The sequence below is a fragment of the Pyrus communis genome, chromosome 14, assembly GCF_963583255.1.
Source record: "Pyrus communis chromosome 14, drPyrComm1.1, whole genome shotgun sequence".
In the NCBI taxonomy this organism is placed as follows: Eukaryota; Viridiplantae; Streptophyta; class Magnoliopsida; order Rosales; family Rosaceae; genus Pyrus; species Pyrus communis.
This window is the reverse complement of record NC_084816.1, coordinates 2272749-2293530: the sequence shown is the minus strand read 5'-3', so window position 1 is coordinate 2293530 and position 20782 is coordinate 2272749. Positions and strand designations below refer to the sequence as shown.

The 20782-nt window shown below is 36.5% G+C and overlaps 3 protein-coding genes across 5 annotated transcripts; 2 read left to right on the top strand and 1 right to left on the bottom strand.

Annotated features, from left to right (window-relative positions):
* Nucleotides 1-184: 184 nt before the first annotated feature.
* On the top strand, nucleotides 185-1141 carry LOC137715614 (uncharacterized). Its single transcript, XM_068454958.1, has one exon. It carries the CDS (start codon nucleotides 185-187, stop codon nucleotides 1139-1141), a length of 957 nt encoding a protein of 318 aa, XP_068311059.1.
* A 1717-nt stretch (nucleotides 1142-2858) lies between these two features.
* On the top strand, nucleotides 2859-6584 carry LOC137716543 (uncharacterized). Of its 3 annotated transcripts, none has more exons than XM_068455998.1 (7): nucleotides 2859-2988; nucleotides 3348-3610; nucleotides 3799-4083; nucleotides 4286-4472; nucleotides 4786-4878; nucleotides 5511-5598; nucleotides 5893-6584. In XM_068455998.1, the coding sequence occupies exons 1-7, from the start codon at nucleotides 2915-2917 to the stop codon at nucleotides 6163-6165; spliced, it is 1263 nt and encodes a 420-aa protein (XP_068312099.1). In that variant the 5' UTR covers nucleotides 2859-2914; the 3' UTR covers nucleotides 6166-6584. The 3 variants fall into 3 exon arrangements, with proteins under 3 accessions (XP_068312099.1, XP_068312100.1, XP_068312098.1); XM_068455999.1 differs by having other exon boundaries at nucleotides 3796-4083; nucleotides 4295-4472; XM_068455997.1 differs by having other exon boundaries at nucleotides 3796-4083.
* A 1799-nt stretch (nucleotides 6585-8383) lies between these two features.
* LOC137716542 (LRR receptor-like serine/threonine-protein kinase RGI3) lies at nucleotides 8384-12371 on the bottom strand. The gene is made up of 2 exons (XM_068455996.1): nucleotides 9358-12371; nucleotides 8384-9248 (listed from the first exon to the last, which is right to left on the bottom strand). Exons 1-2 carry the CDS (start codon nucleotides 12179-12181, stop codon nucleotides 8776-8778), a joined length of 3297 nt encoding a protein of 1098 aa, XP_068312097.1. The 5' UTR covers nucleotides 12182-12371; the 3' UTR covers nucleotides 8384-8775.
* Nucleotides 12372-20782: the final 8411 nt, after the last annotated feature.

Here is a 20782-nt window from a genome sequence, read left to right as displayed (position 1 = left end):
TCGTTCTTCATATTTCATTTGTTCCATCGTATCAAGAATTTTGACCAGCTACAATAGACCCTGTAATCCAAGATAGCATGTGAGTCTTTTTTGTTGATCTCAAACTTCTGAAAAAAAGTGAGAGCTTATTGTGTTGCAAAATTCGGGTGGAGTAGATAATGAGGCATCTCTTTTCCTCGTGACAATGTCTCATCAAATTCTTCAGGCCTCACCCGTTTCCATTCCAAAATCACCATCTTCTGAGAAAGTGTGCAAGGAAAAGGAGACAGATAAGTCAGCTCCACAGAGCGCTGTGACTTATGTCTATCAAGCGAAAATAGCTGAATTGTGCTGCAATGTCACAGTGACATGGTGTAAAAACCTAACTAGCCATTCCCTCTGCATCACAGTGGAAAAGCCTTGTCAACAAAATCAGTGCTGTACTTGTAAGATTGACTTAAACTCTACTCAGTTTTGGGGCAAGAAAGGTCTCAAATCGTTTGAAGTAGATGGAAGACGGGTAGATGTGTATTGGGATTTTCGACAGGCAAAATTCTCCTGCATCCCAGAGCCATGCTCGAATTACTATGTTGCCTTGATGTCCAAACAAGAGGTGGTTTTACTGCTGGGGGACTTAATGGAAGATGCTTATAAGCGGACCAGATCAAGATCATCATCGGAAGAGGCTAGGTTGATGTACAAGAAGGAAAATGTGTGCGGGAAAGGATTGTTTTGCACCAAAGCCATGTTGGAGGAAGGGAGGAAAGAACATGACATTGTGATTGAAACATTGTTGTCCGGGCCCAAAGATCCTGAAATGTGGATTAGCGTAGACGGGACAGTGGCAATTCGGATTAGGAACTTGAATTGGAGGTTTAGAGGGAATAAAACTGTGATGCTGAATGATATGCCAGTTGAAATTTTTTGGGATGTGCATGATTGGTTGTTTAGTAGCTTAGGCACAAGCCAAGGGTTTTTCATTTTTAAGGCAGGGAGGGTAGATTGGGAATCATCGAATATCAATTACGATTATGCGAGTAGAAATGGAAACTGCAGCAGTTGCAGCCTGCAGCACAGTCCATATAACTCACCAAAAGGCAAGGGGAGCTCATTAAACATAGGAGGGTTTTGCCATTTTCTCTATGCTTGGAAAACCGAGTGAGACATTTTGAGCGGTATATAAATCACGGTTTAGTACTCTTTATTGTTAGTTCAATGTCCCTCTAGTTCGATATTTGATTTAAAAGTTTGTAACCGGTTACTTGTACATGTTTCCATATTTTATATAAAACTTCTTCAAACTATAAGAAGCTCTTGGGGAGATCTAAAACGCATAGCTATAAGAATTACTTTCATGACAAATTTTCTACACTTACGAGCAAGAAGGAAAACTGTTATCGTTATAATTATAACAATGCAATTTAATCAATAAAACTTTGAATTTAGAGACCACTCAAACGATTAAGCCGCTACGAAACGAGTAAGCCCTAAAAACTTGATCGTACGTATAGTACTTTAAACATGTCTGACTATTGATTTAAACACAAGTAAATAACTAACGCAAAGAGTCTTCTATGTTGTACTAATCCTTAGCAATCAAACCGTACGAGTAGTTCGTGAATATTGCGTGTGTCAACAAATGCAAGGACCTTCACTTACATAAGCATGTTAACCTAATAGAAGAATTCCATGCCGGAGATCACAACTGATTTTAGGTGGTAGAGATGAGTTTTTGGCGGCATCCAGCATGGACAGGACCTGGTTCGGCTGGTCTTTCGCCGCCATGATTGAAGACGGCAGGTCTTCGGCTGCCATGATTGAAGCCTGTGATTTTCTCTCTCGATTAATTTGCTTCCAAATTAACAATTTGTTGGATTGGTATAGAGCTGAGTCGATATGTATTTATACGGAAGACGGTGAAGCGGATCCAAATATCAAATGGGAAGTATGTATGTAGTGGGAGGGACTTGAGCATACTGATCGAGGCGGGATCGAGCACTGCCTGAGGAACTCGAGAGGGGTCTTGAACGGCTAAGGGAAGCTGTCGAGTCCTGAGTGCCTATATTTCTAAATCTTTAAGAAAAAGACGGCCAAGTTCCTTTAAGTTAATAGAAATGTTAGGACTTGTTTCTCGTAGCATTTTTTAAGTTATCGAATTTAAGTCATTCAGTATTACAGTCTGGTGGTATTCTTCTTCATTTAGAAAAGTGAGAATTCTAAGCTAATTAAGCTCAAACATGAGCTAGTCATATTGGCTAAAATAAATGTGTTCTCATGGTCGTAGCACTATAGTCTAGTGATATTATTTATCACTTATAAGTGAAATATTTTAAGAGAATTGTTATTGGCACTCAAAAAATCTCATTCTACGCTCTCAACTTTCTATATTTGGAAAGAAAAATACACTTGTGAAGAGTGTAGAATGAGATTTTTGGAGTGTCAATAACACTTCCCTATTTTAAATTCAATTCTCGTTGATGGCTATTTGAATTAAATTATTATAATTGGTCTATTATGTAGCTTAGCTCACATACCTTATCATGTAGTGAAAACATTTGGGGGTCGAGCAATGGAAATGAATTTTTTTTTAGGGCTGTGAATACTCACAGATGCATTTTAGTCTTCCTAACTATCATTGTACTGTATGATTTATCAGTACTAGAAATCGAACTAACTAGCCATATGAAATAAATACTTGGAATTCGTCTCAATCAGTACCACTGAGCCACCCCGTAGTGGTTAGATTAGGTTTGTATATTACTCTCTACAATTTAGATTATGGAGTATCTTTTTATACAGGAATAAATAAAACCTCCGAGCGAGGGTAATTTCGTAGTTTTAGATAAGAGCGCCAAAGAGTTTGTTCAACAAGGCTATGGCTGACAAATTAAAAAATTAGGGTTTTATCATTCTTCGTCTCTGAAAATTCACAATTATGACAATTCACGCGGGAATCCTCTGCTTCAAAACCCAATTTCAGTTTCCCTGTCGGCTGCTCCCCCTGACCTGGTGAGAAATTTCTTCACTTTCCAAATGTTTCCGTCTTTGGTGTGTTTGGTTCCCGAGAAAATGAAGGAAAAGGAAAGAAGGTTGCTTTAAAATTTTCCATCTTTTGAATGTTTCTGTATTTTTTGAGATAAATTTGTTAAGTAGTGTGAAGTTTAAAACTTTTGAAAAACAAATCCTAAATTGGGTAACAGTTGTGTGACTTGGGTTGTTGATTCTCAGCCCGTAGCATCCAAATATCTGCATTTGTGATTTTCCTATCTGTTTTCTCAGGAACCAAACAGAAAATTAAGCTTAGAAACTCAGCTAATGGTCATTGACAGTTTGTATTGTATTACTAAGTTTGTCATTTGTTGGGATAGGAGGAAATGTGCCATCACATGCTTGCAGAACAGAGATTACAGTTCCTCGGCTCCAGTTAGGTACATTCCGAAAAATTCTTCGAAAGTTAAGAAATTGGAAAGTTCTCCACAGAAAAGGGGTTCTGAAGAGAAAGAGTTCCGTGAATTTCCGGAGGTTAAACAGAGTGGAAGAAGGGTGCGTAAAAGCCTGGACTTCAATGAGAAGCCTCAAAATCAGAATCAAAATCGATATAGTAATTCATCGTTTAGTGATGCTCAGAAAGGTATTCTGTTCTTTAACTCAAGTGAAAATAAAAAAATTTGTTGTGTAACATCCAGACATAGATGTATGATTGCATCAATACATGCTCTTTCACCTGGAAATTGTTCGTGTTTCTTCAGTTGTCATGTTTTGTTTGGGATTTGTTTATGCAATAAACTCAAACAATTTTCTTGAAAAACATTATAGCAGCTCCAGATTTGAAAGATCAGTTGAATCATCTTTCGGGGGCTGTAGGCTATGAACTCATGGAAGAGCCTGAAGAGGTTTTTGAAGTAAAGGGTTCTAAAGAAAAAGAGTTTCCTGAATTTTCGGATGTGAGCGCACTGAAGAGTGAGGTTAAACATTGGGGAAGAGGTGTGCATAAAAATAGGGTACTGAATGAGAAGCCTCAGGATCAGAATCAACAGAGTTCTCAAAAAAAGAATCGGAATCAAATTGAATATGGTAACTCATTGTTTAATGACGTTCAGAAAGGTACGTTATTTGTCTAACTCAAGTGAATAGAGTAAATTAATTGCATAACATACAGCGATTTTAAGATTGGATTTACATCTATGAATGCCCCTTCGCCTAGCAATTGTAGCTTCTTGTTATTGTTTGTGTTTAGTTGTGAAGTTTCATTTCGGGTTTTGTTTATGCACAAAACTCAAGCCCCATTTGCTTCAAAACATTTTAGAATCTCCAGAGCTGGAAGATCGGAATGATCGTATTTTAGGGGCAATAGGCTATGAACTCATTGAGGAGCCTGAGGAGGTTTTCGAAGAGTTAAATATCCTTGAAGAGAAAAAGTGTCCTGAGCAAGGTGTAGTGCAAGTTATAAAGCATGATGCTGAGCAAGTGGCAATAAAATTACTTGCAACCAGGTTAAAAATTTCCACCACTTCATAGCCCTGTTTGATATGTGTGCGTTGTATATCAGTATGTGGTGTAGTGTTTCCGCAACTTCATAGCTCTGTTTGATATGCGTGCAATGTATATCAGTACGTGGTGTAGTGTGCTAGAATGTTAAAGGGCAGGGATACTTCCGAGTTACATGATTTTGTGAAGTTTCTATAACAGTGCTTGAGGACATGTATCCCTGGACTTAAGATGCTATAACAGTTTGAAATAAGGGTGTTTATCTGTGAAGTGTGAATGAAGAAGAAATTTTTTTTATGTAGTTCTTTTCCTTTGTAGGGCTTTCACGGCAGTTGAACTGAGAAAGAAGTTATGTGGAAAGAATTTTCCTCTAGGTACCGTCGAGGCAGTGATAGATGACTTCATCAGCAGGTATTTTCTAGTTACAAGAATGTCCTTTTTTAAGAGCTGCTCATCAGCCATTTTTTCTGCAAACAACCTTTGTTTGAAAACTTTGCATACATGGGTAACTATGTCACAATGATCTTAGAAACTGGTGCTTACAGGCAATGCAAGTTGTAAGACTGGTTCGGCTACCACTTAAAAGAAGCACACAAAAAAAAAAGCATTATAGAAATCTGGAAGCACCAATTATATGAAAACCAAGTGGCCCGAAAGTCCTCTAGACCATAGTTAAATCGTTTTTCTTGCTAGCAATCATGTCAATCGTTATCGTCAAAATCATGTCAATAATGTCAATTGTAGTGACAAATGGAGTATAAACTGTGTAAAAGAAAAGAACATCTGAACAAATGGCATGTGTAACACTGCAGGGGCTTTCTAAGTACCTGGATATCCCTTCCCATCTTTTTTTTTCTTTGAACCAGTCGTTACTGAATGACTGGTACCACCATATAATTGATTTTTCAATTGTACTGATCTCTAATTATGTGTTTATGTTTTCTGGAGTTATTTTTTCATTTACATAAGTGAAGTTCCAAAATTTCATTTCGTTATCTATGATATGACATCTTCAGTGATTTTGACTTTGAAATTTGTTGTAGAGGCCTAATCAATGATAGCTTGTATGCGGAAGCATTTTCTCGTTCCAGATGGTCTTCCTTAAGTTGGGGACCAAGGCGAATAAAGCAAGTAAGCCACTATTTCTTTATGAAGAGAATTGTCCTAGACTGAGATGAGTATTTTAGATTCATATGTTGAAGGACCCAGATTGACATGTTAAACCTCGTTTTTTTATTAGAGCTGTCCCATTTAAGCAAGAGTAGTCATGTTCATATTGCACTAGGTAGTCGGCCCTTGTTGGAGTCTTTATTTTAAAAATCTAATCAGACCAATAAGCAAGCGTAATTGCTAGAGTCCACTATTCATATTAGCAAGGGTAAAATGTGTGATTATGTGTAACAAAAAGCGTTATTGTTGGTTTAGGCACTTTTTAACAAGGGAGTGAGTAATGTTGATGCTGAGAAGGCAATTAAACTGGTTTTTGAGGAGGGAAAACCAGATGAGGATGAGGAGTTAATTCATGGCCTGTCGAAGCTCTCAATGGATAATTTAGTTGTTCAAGCCTCAAAGCAGTGGCTCCGGGGTCAAGAAGTGCCTAAAGAAACGAGGAAATCGAGGATTGTTCGTTGGCTTCAGTATCGCGGATTCAGCTGGGGTGTCATCAGCTTCATATTAAAGAAGTTAGAATCTGAGTAGCCACCCTAGAGCACAATGAGGTTCTATCTTTTCCGTGACACATAAGAACAAAACGGTACTGTCCATAACCCTCAACTGGAATGTTAGTTGTGTAGTATGGATAGGGTTTTGGTCTATAATGTCACTTGCTGCTGTGGCCAGCAAACACTCAGTTTGGTGGTCTAACCGTTATCAGTGTCGGACATATATTGGGTTAGCCTAGCCTGGCATCACCTAGTTTAGGTGGGGTGAGGACTACCTTACTGACAACATAGGTAGTAGACAACCCAGAAGTGGGCACTACTTAGCTGTCTTTTGATAGGGTACCACCATTTTTCGGCTGAAATCAGAAAATCTCATGTCTTCATGTATTGTGAATAAAGAAACTCAGTTGTTTGTGTTCCTAAATCCAAAAATTTGAACCGTTCTATTTGTTTCCACACTTTTGGCTGTTTTTGTACCTCTTAAGAAAGTATGTAAGGGCACGTTTGAAATGCTCCTATAGAAAACTGTTCTACTCATAAGCGATATTGCTTTAAGTGGATTTATTAGAAGAAAACACTTGGAAGTGCTTCCTTAGGAAACACTTCTTAAGTGCTTCTCCAATAAACACTTGCAAGTGCTTCTGCACTTACAACCATGAGCACTTCTAACTTTTACGGTCAAACATGAAAGTGAAAGTACTTTTAGCTAGGGGTGGTTTTGGTACATTACCGTACCAAAACCTCTGTACCAATTACCATACCAAATATTTGGTACGGTAAAATCTATTACCATTACTGTACCAAATTTTCGGTATACCAAATAGTTTGGTTGGTATGGTATGCCAATGGTAATTGCCACTCGGTTTTACGCCACTTAATTTGCCCAAAATCTAATATTTTTTAATTAATGTAGAAGTGTAAAAAATATAGAAAAAATATATAAACGCTTGTAATGACAAGCTTTACAATTTTCGTGAAGAGCTTAACTTTGAAATTGGCCATTATAATCATATAAATCATAGATCAAAATTTAACCGTTGATTGTTGTTTACATTTACACTTCATTTTTCTCATCAAATTTTGTTTTTTTTTTTTTCAGATTTTCTTTTTTGAAAACATGATCTATTAGAGGATGTAGGAAGATGAACGGTTTTGATCGTTGATATTATGTTCAGAGTTTTACGGTTAGTAAAAATATTGCTTGATGTTTATAAAGTTACTACAAACTATATGACATCAACTCATATTTCAGTTAACCATAAATATCGAAACGTGATATCAAAGATCTGAACCGTTCATCTTCTTACATCCGCCAGATGATCATGTTTTCAAAAAAGAAAATTTTAAAAATGAAATTCAATAAGAAAAATAAAGCGTAAATGACAATTGACGGTTAAATATAAATTTAAGGTTTATGGATTATAGCGTTGGATTTTGAAGCTGACATCTTCATGAAAGTTGTAAAGTTTGTCACTATGAGTGATTGTGTGTGTGTGTGTATATATATATATATATATATTTTTTTTTTTTACATTTTTTACACTTCTACAATAATTATTATTAATTTTGCCTCAAATAATTATATGAATAAATACATAATATAATATTAATAATATTGGTAGGTATGGTATACCACCGGTACTGCTTTTGGATACCAATACCATATCGAAAAAATATGGTACAGTACAAATACCGTACCATTACCGATTGGTACAAATTTTTAGTAATAATTTAGTATGGTACGCTTGGTAAGGCGGTTGGTACGGTAATTTGGTAAAAATTTTCACCCCTACTTTTAACCATTCTAAAAAAGCACTTCCAAACCGGTCCTAAACGTAGACCTCTACAATATGCTCAAAAAGTGGATTCAAATCCATGTGCAGCTGTAATGTTATGGAACAGTTTACCTGGTTTTGTGTATTATATATATACACGTATGTGTGTGTGTGTGTGGAGGTATAATGGTCCTGCTTTTTTCTACATGTGCTTCCGATCACAACATACCAAGTCTTCTAATCCAAGTGTGTGTGTGTGTGCGCGTAGAGGTATAATGGTCCTGCTTTTTTCTACATGTGCTTCCGATCACGACATACCAAGTCTTCTAATCCAAGATTAGTAGATTTATTTGCTGGAAAATCTTGTTTTTCAGATAAGCACATGGACGTGATGTGGAGTGGGGATGGGGGACCATGTGAGAGCTTGGCTGGAAAGAAAAATATGGCGTGGAATCTCATTTCCTTTCTCCTTGCATTAAATTCTAATTGCATAAATCCAAATATACCAATCATTGTTTAAACTTCTACATACATGCCCTGAATTTAGTCTCACTCCTAATCACAAGAGGAACTTGTCAAACGTCATCATGTGTTTTAACTTCCTCACGTCGCATGGTGGGATTGGTTTGGGCACGCAGGCCCCTTGATTTCCCTGCTTGATGTAAGTCCTCTTGAAAGACACTTAAGCTAGTCTCCCTTAAACGCCGTTCTAGTGGGGACGCAATTAATTATTTCAATCTAACCACAAATAATGAAAAAAAAAATTGAAAATTACACTAAAAATGCTCTAATATTCTTCCTTGCTCTATGGGATTTTGATTCCCCCTAAATATATGAACATTAGTAGATGAACTACGAAGCACTTTAGCTTCTCATTGAGACCTTGAATCTTCAGAGAAGGCAAAGGAGTAGTTAGAAGAGCCTTGTGAGCCTTGTGACACTCCCTTCCTAGCAGGAAGGGATGCCAGAATTGCTTGCAAACCTCCTCCCTTTAACAACTCCGGTTCCGGCCTTGCGCAGTCTACATGTCGAATTTCCTTGAGCATTGCAACGACATCCTTCATCATCGGGCGTTCATCAGCACGGTTGCTGACGCAGAGAAATGACACAGCTAGTGTCTGCAGCATTTCGTGCATTGCAGGATCAGATCTTCCCCTGAGCTTTTGATCGAGAATGTCAATCGGGTCTCTCTTGCACGCTAAGTGGTCCCGAATCCACTGAACTAAATGTGCACCTCCGGGCAGAGTTGGGTCTAACGGATGCCTTCCTGTTAGTACCTCTAAAAGAACAACGCCAAAACTGTAGACATCACTCTTCTCAGTGATACTTTGCATTGATGCATGCTCTGTAATCACCGAAAATGAAAACACGAAAAACAAAAGTTAGCGATTTAATGGAAAAAATTTGGTAAGAAGATTAGGAACTAACTAAACTTCGTTGAAAGTAAACATTACCAGGAGCCATGTATCCATACGAACCAGCCAATTGAGGCCGATGACTTGTTTTTGAAAATTCATCACCACCATTGCTGTTCACAATCCTAGCTAATCCAAAGTCAGCAAGATAAGGCTCATGGCCTGGACCCAACAGAACATTCATGGCTTTCACATCACCATGCAGAATAGCCGGCACACAGTCATGGTGCAAGTACGCAAGTGCATGAGCCACGCCTAAAACAATATCGTATCTAGCCTCCCAATCTGCTCCTCCTTTCCCGTAACCATGTAGAAGTGAGCTCAAGCTTCCGCTGGGAAGGTAATCATAGAACAGAATTTTCAGGTTTCGGTTTGAACCCCAACCCAAGAGCCGGATGATGTTCTTGTGCCTGATTGATCCGAGCGTCTGAATTTCGGAATTGAATGCTCCTGACTCTTCTGATGACCACATCTTCTTCACTGCTAGCGTTTCTCCATTTGGAATTGTCACCCTGTATACAACCCCAGAGCTTCCCGTGCCAATCACATTCGATGATGTCAAATTCCTGACAATGTCATCTATAGAGAAATCGAGCTTCTGGTACAAGGTTATTTCCCAGCCGTCATCTTTCCTGAGAATATTGCTAGCTATTCGCGCACGGACTAGGGTGTAGACTGCAAGCAGGAGAAGAACTGCACTGGCACAAATGAAAACCGATGCGATCAGCTTCATAACTGATCTATTGTGCTTTGATCCCATCCTATCAGCTGGAGTTGTGACTCCGCCAGAGATGTAGAGACCTGTGTTTGCAGCAAGGTCACTAAGAGGGAGCTTCCGAAAGAATGGGGTGTTAGGCAATTCGCCGGATAAGTTATTGAAAGAGACATTGAGGGAAACAAGGTTTTGAAGGTTTGTGAGAGTGTTCAAGTTTCCGGAGAGCTTGTTGTGGGAGATGTCAAGGATTCCTAGCTTGGTAAGACTAGAGAACTCGGACGGGATTTCACCCGAAAATAGGTTGCAGCTTAGGTTGAGGGATATTTCGAGTGAAGGAATTTGACCAAGTTGCTTTGGAATTTCACCTGAGAAGCCATTGTTGCCAATGTCTAGCAATTGAAGCCTACTGCAAGAAAGGATCTCAGCTGGGATGCTACCAGAGAGCTGATTCTTCCCGAGATTGAGTTTTGTCAATTCGGTTAATGATCCAATGCTGGGAGGAAGCTGACCGGTGAGCCTATTATCGGAGATGTCAACAAACTGCAGGCTTTTAGGCAGCGTGTCAGGGACAGAGCCGGCGATCCCATTCGAATGGAGATCAAGAAACTCAAGGTTCTGACATCCTGATATCGATGGAGGGATTGCTCCAACGAGGCGGTTGTTGCTCAAATCAACGAAATTCAAGCTCTTCAAGTTGCCAATCTCGGATGGAACAGTACCTGCCAGCCGGTTACGATTCAACCTTAACCTGTACAGGTTTGTGCAGTTTCCTATATCCGGCGGTATAAAGCCAGATAAATCATTGGAAAGCAGCAGAATCTTGGTGAGATTTCGTAATCCGAAAAGATTTCTTGGTATTGAACCGAATAGGTTGTTGTAAGAAAGATCAAGAGCCTGAAGATCCTGACAGTCTGAGAGACTCTCAGGAATGTTGCCCGTAAGCCTATTTTGCCACGCGAAAAATAGAGTTAAGCCCTTGAGGTTGCCAATGAGAGCAGGAATCTCCCCCGAGATGTCGTTGTTGTCAACTTCCAATTGAGTCAGAGCAGTGCAGTTTGAGATTTCAGAAGGTATAGTACCTGATAACTGATTGACACTCAGCTGAAGCTCTTGAAGATTCGAAAGCTCACCAAAGCTTTTTGGTATTTGTCCTGTCAGAAGGTTTTCTGAGAAGTCCATGACTGTGAGCTCTCTGCAGCTTCCAAGCTCATTTGGGATTGAACCCACCAAGCTGTTCTGCCACAGCAACAGACTCTGAAGCTTCCCGAGCTCTCCAATTCGCTTTGGGATTGGACCGGTGATGGAGTTCTGATACAAGTACAGGTTCTGCAGCTCGCTGCAGTTTCCGATTTCTTCAGGGATTGGACCAGACAGCAGAGATGTGTATAAGGCTATTGTTTGGAGTCTTTTGAGCATTCCAATCGACGTGGGAAGGCTTCCGGTAATGCCGGTTTCAGCAAGGCCTAACATGACCAAGTTGGTGCAGTTTCCAATCTCCCAAGGTATCTCACCGTTGAGATTCTTGTTCCCTCCTGCTCTGAAGACTTCTAGCTTTCTCAATTCTCCAATACTCTTTGGAATTTCGCCGCTGAGTTGATTGTCATAGAGTGTAAGATACACAAGGCGCGAAAGATTTCCGATGCCGGAAGGGATTTTGCCTTCAAAAAGATTCGTATTGAGAGATAAGGTTTGCAGCTTGTTTAGGCTGCATATTTCTTCTGGGATTTCACCAAAGAGAGAATTGTCACTGAGATCAACGATCCTAAGCTCGTGATACTCTCCAAACTCTTTTGGGATCGTGCCAGTGAGATTCGTCGAAGAGAGGACAAGGGTCTTTAAGGACTTGAGAGGTTGAAAGTTCGAAGGCAATGGACCTTGCAATTCCAATGCCTTCAACGTTATCTCCTCCACTTGTCCGTTGGAGCTGCAGCGAACCCCGAACCAGCTGCATGGACTTGTGTCGGAAGGATTCCACGATCTCAATGCGTCCGTGGAGCCGTTTAAGCTGTTCCTCCATGATAGAAGAGCTTGGCCTTGTTCATCAATGGAGTAACAAGATGAAAAGAAGAAGAGAGAGTTTATTGAAAGAAGTAAGGCGATGGAGAAGAAATTGGGAGAAGGCAAGAGATTCCTTAGAGTTGCAGGCATTGCTGGTGAGAGAAGAGAGAAGAAAGAAGAGAGAGAGGGAGAGAGAGAGAACAGCAGGTCATCTGTTTTGGGATTGTAGAGGGAGGAACCCCATGTATTGTTTATAGAAGAAAATAGCAGAAGATCTGGCTCCAAGCGCTACTTCATTATTCTATTAATTAATATTGTTGTTAATTTTAGGGATGGTGATGCAGATGGGGGACTTTCGGTTTTATTTATGTAAGTGTGTTTATTTTTGAAATGGGCTAGACTAACGGAGTGTCAATGTGACAGTTTCTCAAATCAATCATGTATTGTCATATAAGAAATTTAAATACATAAAAATATATGATTGATTTTGAATATTGCTACAATAACATACATATCGTATGGAAGTTTTTCGCCTACTTTTCATTGTTATTTTGTGTACACAAGTAACTTACTTTTACCGGGTGTAAGTACGGTCAGAACTCACATTGATGTTGCTGAATGTCACGAAAAATTGCCCTTTTTTACTGCTCATTTTGACAGTTAAACTATTTTGTTTCCTCTTTTGAGGCATTTGTTTTCATCCCATGTCCAAGCATTAATTAGTTGGATAAAAACAGACATGCTTTTAGGGGGACTGATTGATACACTGAAGAGTAAAATCAGCCCTTGACTCTTATCAAGGATAAAAACTCGGGTGTAGCCGAGGATGTATCTCCTCTCTCAATCTCGCTTATTCTACATGAGTGAAATAAAAAGAAGGCGATATCTCCGATCACATGTAAGAATCTCCCGTTATTCAACAACACTGTTCAGAGTTTTCAGACTTTGATAGCTCAGTGATCAAAACCAGCTAGATGTATTTAGCTCTGGAAATTGTTAATCAAGAGGACAACATCTTTCTTAAATAAGCCAGGTCCCAAAATTGTGGTCCAGCAATTTTAGTGGTCAGCGATATTTGCTGAGCCAGCCATATCTAATTAATTTGATAGCTTGCTCAATTGCAGCAAATTTTGTGGTGATTGAAGGAGCTGAAAGCTGATGAGTATCATGTTCCTATTCAATTGAGGAAACACATTCTTGGTGGAATTAATAACTTCATAAAGTAACAACAGATTTTACGGCTAAGTGGATAAAAACATTTACTAATGTATTTGAAGTCTCATGTTCGATTTACTAACCTATATATCGCTTGTATCAAAAGAAAGAAAGGGCTTCAACAAGTATGTAGCAGTAAAAGAAATAAAGATCTAGAATTTAGTCTGAATATTGAACAAGATTACGAAAGGAAAACTGAGTTTTTGTTTAAATTTCGTTTATTTATTTATTTAAAATTTAAACCCATGTTTTTTGTTGAATTAATGACTTCATCAAATATGTAAACTCGTGTCTCTAATAGCAGATATATAAAGGAGCAGGACTGCTGCATATGAGCAGTAAAAAAGAAAGATCGGAGAAAAGATCTATAATTTGGTTTAAATATTGATTAGAAAAGGTCAAGTGGGTTTTGGTTAATTAGGAAATAAAATTAAAAGAAAGTACATTATTTATTTATTTAAAGGGAATTTACTTGAATTTCAGGGATCTTGAGAGATTATTTTGTACAAACAGCATGGGAGAATATATAGTAATTTTGTAAAAGCACATGGAATAGTGAAGTGCACATGAAATATTGAGGAATATGTCTAAATTAAAATGGTTAAAAAAAATTAGTTTTTTAACCATTTTAATAAACTGCAAATATGCTGTCGGGAGGGTCTTTGCTGGAAAGGATTAAAAGAAAAACAAAGAAAGGAATGGTGGCCGGCCTCATTTGGAAGGAACAATGTCACGCCAACTCAGAGTTTTTAAGTAATTAATTTAGTATTTAGGCACAAATCAAAACCAAATTACCTACAGAAAACAAATGGAGCTTTGCTTAATCAATAATGTTGCATTATTGCTGTGTCACGGGTTCCATTGGAGTTTAAAATTATTAGTGTATTTTAGTTACATATGTTTGGTTATTTCTTGGGATTAATGGGTGGTGATAATTTGATTCCTTTGTCTCTCTTTCCATAAATAAATTATTGTGCATATTATTCTCTCTTTAAATGAACAGAAATTGAGCATGTATAATGGTACAGTTCAAGAATATAGTTAATAATAATTGCTTGTAGCTAGCCATGCATGGTCCATATACAAATATTTACAGATATAGACCTTTCAAGGTTGGACATAATTTTTATAACAAATACTCTTTTGATTTGATTAGAGATTCTTGGGACACTTCAACTGTAAATTGTCATTCACTTTCTCTAAGTTATTGTACACCTTACATTACATGAAATCAAAATCATCCCTGATATTTATTTTATTTATTTATTTTTATCAATCATCCCTGATATTGTACACTTCACATATATATATATATATATATATATATATATATTAATATTATGGTCCTCATGTGTGCTTCACTTGTAGGAATTTGGGAAACTTCCAATTTCTCTCCTTTTACGTTTAACTCATTATAAGCAATATACACGAACATCTTATGCACTCTAAGACCATAGTTGATGGGTACTATGCATGGAATTAGTATATACATATGTTGGGAGTATGAATCCATGTCATGAGAGCAAATCTTAGCATTATTAGAATACCGGCACATTGTATAATTAGTACCCGTGTGATAACACATGAATCATGAACTACGAGTTTATAATTTCACTATCACACAATAGTTTATCCTCTATCAATTGCCATTAATTTTCGATTAAAAGTTCAAATCGTAATAGTTGTATGTGTGAGCTTGCAACATGCATGAAATGAATACAAGTACGATTAAAAAGCAAAAGAAGAGTTAGGAAAGAACATTTGGTAGTAAAAAAAGGGAAAGGCATCCTCTCTGGATCCCTTCCTCCTAATCCACCAAATCAGGGGATTTGTACCGTTGAAATTTGATCCAATGGCTACAAACATGGGCCCACCTTAAAAGTTATATTAACTTCAGCAGTTGGATCAAATTTCAATAGCATGGATCTCTTGATTTATTTGGTGGATTAGGAGAAAGGGATCCGGAGAGGATTCTTTTCCTAAAAAAAGGTTTAAAAAGAGAAAGATATATATTTGTATATGAGCAAGAAAAGGGACATTAAAAAAAGGGAGAGAAGGATACCATTGAAGGGTTATAGGCAAGAAAACCATTAACTGAATGGTCCCTCCGTCAACCCCACTTCTATTGTGATATTTTCTCTGTGAAAAGCAAAGGCTTCCTATCTAGTTAGAAATGAAGGATTATTTGGTAGGATACAAAAATTTGCTGTGTACGAATGGAAGTGATGTCACTTTTTCACTTTGCAGTAATTGGTTTAGTAGTGAAAAAGAGATATATTTACACAATATTTTTAGCTCTTCACACATTTTTTTTGTTTTTGATCATCGAATTGAATAAATCATCGTAATTAAATAGAAGTGTGTAAAAGATCAAAAAGGGCATGTATTTATTATTTTCGAGTGAAATTGTGCACTGCCGCTTGAATAAGAAAGGGAGTTTGTCAAACTTTCAATCATTCATTTTCTTTTCTCTTCTAGAAATTTTATTGTCATCATTAGATTGAAAAAGAAAGGAAGTTCAATCATGATAATATGTCTAATGATCAAAAAGTCAAGGATAAAAATATAATGTGACACTAGAGCTTAGTCGAAAACCATTATATGAAAGGATGATTATAATACACACATACAGACACACACACACACACACATATATATATATATATATATAAATTTTCATTCTGCATGCAAGCAAATAATTAATTAAGAACAATAAGTTTTAAGGAAAAACCTTGTATATATTTATAGATAATTCATAAGTTGTTCATGTGAATATACTAGCTCACAAATAATTGATGGAAATATGAGAAAAGTGGTTTGGATCTGGATCGCAATATCTTTTAGATTTGAGATCCGATCCAATATATTCAGAACCAAAGAGCGGTGGAGGAATCTGAGATATTGAAATGTAATAGCAACAAATATAAAGGGAGGCACATGACATGAACTTGGCCCTGCTGGTTTAATATAACGCACTAGCTATAGGATTGTAGTGCCATTCGCTGCTGCATGCATCATGCTTTCTGGTTTTGTTAGTGCCATGTTACAACCTCCCTTAGTGCAATTTATTTATTTGTTTTGCCAGTTCTGGTTTTGGCATGAGAGAGAGAGAGAGAGAGAGAGAGAGAAGGGTGGGTTGTTATTTGTTTATATATAAGCTTTTCATATGGAATTGTATAAATGGAGTCTATATACGTAGGACCAGCTTCTCATCAGAGATTTTACTTTACTGTTTACGGTGCTATGTAAGCAAGGATCACTATACAGACTATACAATGGTATTATCGATATATAATGATGCTATAAATCCTGCTCAGTGAATAGTGGAGCGGGATCTCTCTTGAAAATGGGTTCACAGTTTATATTTTTCCGAAAACTTTAGCCAACCAAGAAAGTGATCAACAAGCATATAAAATGGCTTCCCATCGTCATACGCTGAATTGCTGATCGAGAATATCAGTGTATAATGTATAAGATAGTGAGAGAGGGTTTCTTTGGAATTGCACATGTGGACCCCAGACATTTTGTCATTGGCTCTTGGCACACGTGTTCTGGAGTTGGAAAATTGGATGGAACCCTAATTTTTTTAGTCTCAGAATAACAATAAGGTCCATTATTGATCCAACAAGATTTGTCAGAGGTGGTCTCATCAACAAAATCTATACGCTTGCCATAAAAAAATAAAGAATTTTTTTTCGTAGGATTATTACACCATGCATGCTGTTACACACGGATTTGGATCCTCTCCTGAGCCCAAGGAGAGGATCCTATTGACCAAAGCACTTGGACCGTTGGATGACAATCCAACGGCTATAATTATTATAGCTTTAAAGGGACTCCCTATTTGTAGCCGTTGGATTTTCATCCAACGGTCCAAATGTTTTGGTCAGGATGATCCTCTCCTTGGGCTCAGGAGAGGATCCAAGTCCGTTACACACACACACAGACATATAGGGTTAAAATTCAAGAATACACATTTTTTATATATGTTTTTGTGAGGTTCACTCCGTAATGTACTTCAACGATCCAATGTCTATCTTTCATAACTTACCTCAGAGATCATGTCGACCAAAAATTACCAAAATTCAAAAACATATGACCGTTGGATTAAATTTAGTGTTTCTTATTTAATAGAACTGTATTCGTAAATTTTCTTCACTACAAATGAATGTTTTACATAGTTTAGGATAATTTTTTGCAATGATGATCTATGAATGATGTACTAAAATATAGACGGATCCTTGAGTTTATTACGAAGTGAACCTTACAAAATGTGTGTTAAAAGCATGTATCATGAAGCCTAATCCATATATATGTATTCACACACACTTAGTATAAACTTATATTGATTCCAATAACAATAAAAAGATTTTTCAGAAATCTCATCTATCAAATCTATACGGTCTACAGCCGTCTAAAGGGAGAAAAATATTGATAAGACAAGTTTAATCATTTGGAAAAAGAAAAATTAATTTGGCCTTATTCTCAATAAAATAATTTAATTTGTATTTCTCAATCTGAGAAATTTTTCGTAATCATAATACTGTCTTCCGGTATTACCATTAGGTGAATCAAATTACAAGAAAGAACAAAGTAAAGATTTATAATTTGGTCTAAATATATATATTATGGTCCTCATGTATGCTTCACTAGCTTGTAGGAAGAAGGGAAACTTCCAATTTCTCTTCTTTTATGTTTAACTCATTATAAGCAATATATGTGAACATCCAGTGCACAATAAGGCCATGGTTGATGGGTACTATGCATGGAATTAGTGTGTGTGTGTGTGTGTGTGTATTGGGGGTATGAATTCATGTCAAGAAAGAAAATCTTAGCATTACAGGTTTATAAAGTTCTTCTTATAATGTAAGTACCAAAAAATATGTATAACACGTGAATTTGTAGTACCATGAACGATCTCATATTCCACTGTCTAACAATAATTTATTTTTCTATCAATTGCCATTAATTTTCGATTAAATGTTCAAATCGTAGCAGTTGTATGTGTAAGCTTGCAACATGCATGAAATGAATACAAGTACGAATAAAAACCAAAAAAGAAAAGTTAGGAAAGAAACATTTAGTAGTAAAAAAACGTCTGAAAAGAGAAGGATCTATATTTGTATATGAGCCAAAGTAGGAGAAAATGGACACTAAGAAATAACATAAAAAGAAGGGAGAGAAAGACACCATCGAATTTTTATAGGCAAGAAAACCATTAACCGAATGGTCCCTCCATCAACCCCAATTCTTAGTGTTTTTTCTCTGCGAAAAGCAGTTGATGAAGGGCTTCCTATCCGGATCTATTTTATGGGGATCCTAGAGATTCTACATTCTAGCCGTTCATCATACATCGTGCGATCAATTTTCGTCAAGTACTATTTGTGTTTAATTTTAAATAAAAAAATCAAATAATTTTTTACTGCACGATACATAATAAATGATTAAGATATGATGATCCCTAGGATCCCCACAATTTGGATCCGGATGAAATTCAAATCCCTTCCTATCCTTGGGCTTGAAATAAACGATTATTTTATTGGATATAAAATTTTCTGTGCACGTATGGAAGTGATTAGTGATGTCACTTTTTCTTTTTATTAAAAAGGGGATCAGTTAATTAGTGGCTTCGCTATAACAACCAACTTTTTAAGAGTTCGAGAAAAGTTATAGAGACATTTCAGCCTCTCCTTGACCGCTATCGTGTGATTCATTAACGCCAAGAAAAAATTTATTACCATTTTTAGCTCCTCACACATTCCTCTTTATTTATGGTCATTGAATTGAATAAATCAAATAAAATCAATCACCATAATTAAACAAAAATATGTATTTATCATTTTTGAGTGAAATTGTGCACGGCCGGTTTGAAAAAGAAAGGAAGTTTGTCAAACTTTCAATTATCCCTTGTCATCTTTAGATTTCATATTAGTTATGTTTCGGTGCAACATTATGCTAAATGCATTTCATGTTAGTTATGTTTCGGTGCAATATTACGTTGCAACATTATGCTAAATGCATTTCATGAACCTACGTGTATAATCATGATAATAAGTCTAATGGTCAAAAGGTCAAGAATAAAAAACTAATGTAAGCTTAGTCGAAAACCATTATGTGAAAGGATGAATATCTATGGAGCAGATTTATGACATCATTTTTTTATACAATTTTTAATACATATTTTGTGGGCCTATTTCATAGTGTATTTTAATTATCAAAACCGTCTATTTTTTGAGAAAATTATATATAAATCATCCTTGCAAAAAAAAATAGACGAATTAATATCCGGTCCCTGGTTACTAATGTTTATTGACTAAGACCTTATTAGTTTTTACATTTTATTGAAGTCCCTGACATTAATGTATTTAATAATTTACATGTAAGTTACATAATTTTTTTTTTTAAATTAGTAATTGATTTAGGGTTTTAATACTCTCACCCTTATTAAACTCCTAATTAATTTTCAATTTATAACATTTCCAAAATAAAGAAATAAATAAATTAGAATAAGTTTGTACCCATCAATTTTTGTACAATTTTTTTTTAATTTTTAATATTAAATGTAACCAATCATATATATATATATATATAATCCATTCAATTTTTTTCTATTCCATTCTTCAAAATTATATGGGTACATTTTATTTTGTTGATTTGAGAATGTATGTCACATCCCGGCCCGGGCAAGACCACTTCTCGGGCCCGACTTCACTGTAGCACGATATTCTCCGCTTTGGGCCCCCAGCATACCCTCACGGTTTTGTTTCTGGGAACTCACACAAGAACTTCCCGATGGGTCACTCATCCTGGGAATGCTCTCGCGCGCTACTCGCTTAACTTCAGAGTTCCCATGGAACCTGAAGCCAGTGAGCTCCCAAAAGACCTCGTGCTAGGTAGGGATGAGAATATACATATAAAGATCACTCCCCTGGGCGATGTGGGATGTCACAATGTATCCATGTCAAGTTTAACTGGAAAATTTAATAATGTTATTGAGTCTAATATCTTTTTTTTTTTTTTTTTTTTTTATGGTTTTGAAAATTATACCCATATTTTGGTTAATTTTGATAAATGTACCCATGTTTAGAGTACACAATACTTTGAAGAGTATAATTTATCATCTGATATTTATAATCCCACAAATGATGGATTTTATTTAAAATCTCATTAATAGAAACAACTACACATTTCAATTTTTAATTTAAAAAAAATATAATAACGTACCTAATATTATATTAATGTGAGGGACTTCGATCAACAATTGAAAAACAACAAGGTTGGTTTTAGTCACAGAATATTGATAATTGGGGATAAGATCCAAAGTCTCCCAATCCAAAACCATTAAGACATTCATTTGTAGTGAAGAAAGTGGACGAATACGGTTCTACAAAGAAACCCTAAACCCTTCTTCAAACTCATATGGTGTAAACACGGATCTGACCTATGTGTGTGTGTGTGTATATATACACAAATATATTTATATATATTCGTTCTGCATGCAAATAACTAAGGACATGGAGTTGAGTTTTAAGAGAA

Excerpts from the sequence above, each read along its gene's own strand:
- LOC137716542 (XM_068455996.1), bottom strand. The coding sequence starts at position 12,181 with ATGCCTGCAACTCTAAGGAATCTCTTGCCTTCTCCCAATTTCTTCTCC. Across the intron at positions 9,249-9,357 it reads GTATGGATACATGGCTCCTG|AGCATGCATCAATGCAAAGT; the intron begins GTAATGTTTACT and ends CGGTGATTACAG.
- LOC137716543 (XM_068455997.1), top strand. The coding sequence starts at position 2,915 with ATGACAATTCACGCGGGAATCCTCTGCTTCAAAACCCAATTTCAGTTT. Across the intron at positions 3,611-3,795 it reads GTTTAGTGATGCTCAGAAAG|CAGCTCCAGATTTGAAAGAT; the intron begins GTATTCTGTTCT and ends AAAACATTATAG. Across the intron at positions 4,879-5,510 it reads ATAGATGACTTCATCAGCAG|AGGCCTAATCAATGATAGCT; the intron begins GTATTTTCTAGT and ends AATTTGTTGTAG.
- LOC137715614 (XM_068454958.1), top strand. The coding sequence starts at position 185 with ATGTCTCATCAAATTCTTCAGGCCTCACCCGTTTCCATTCCAAAATCA.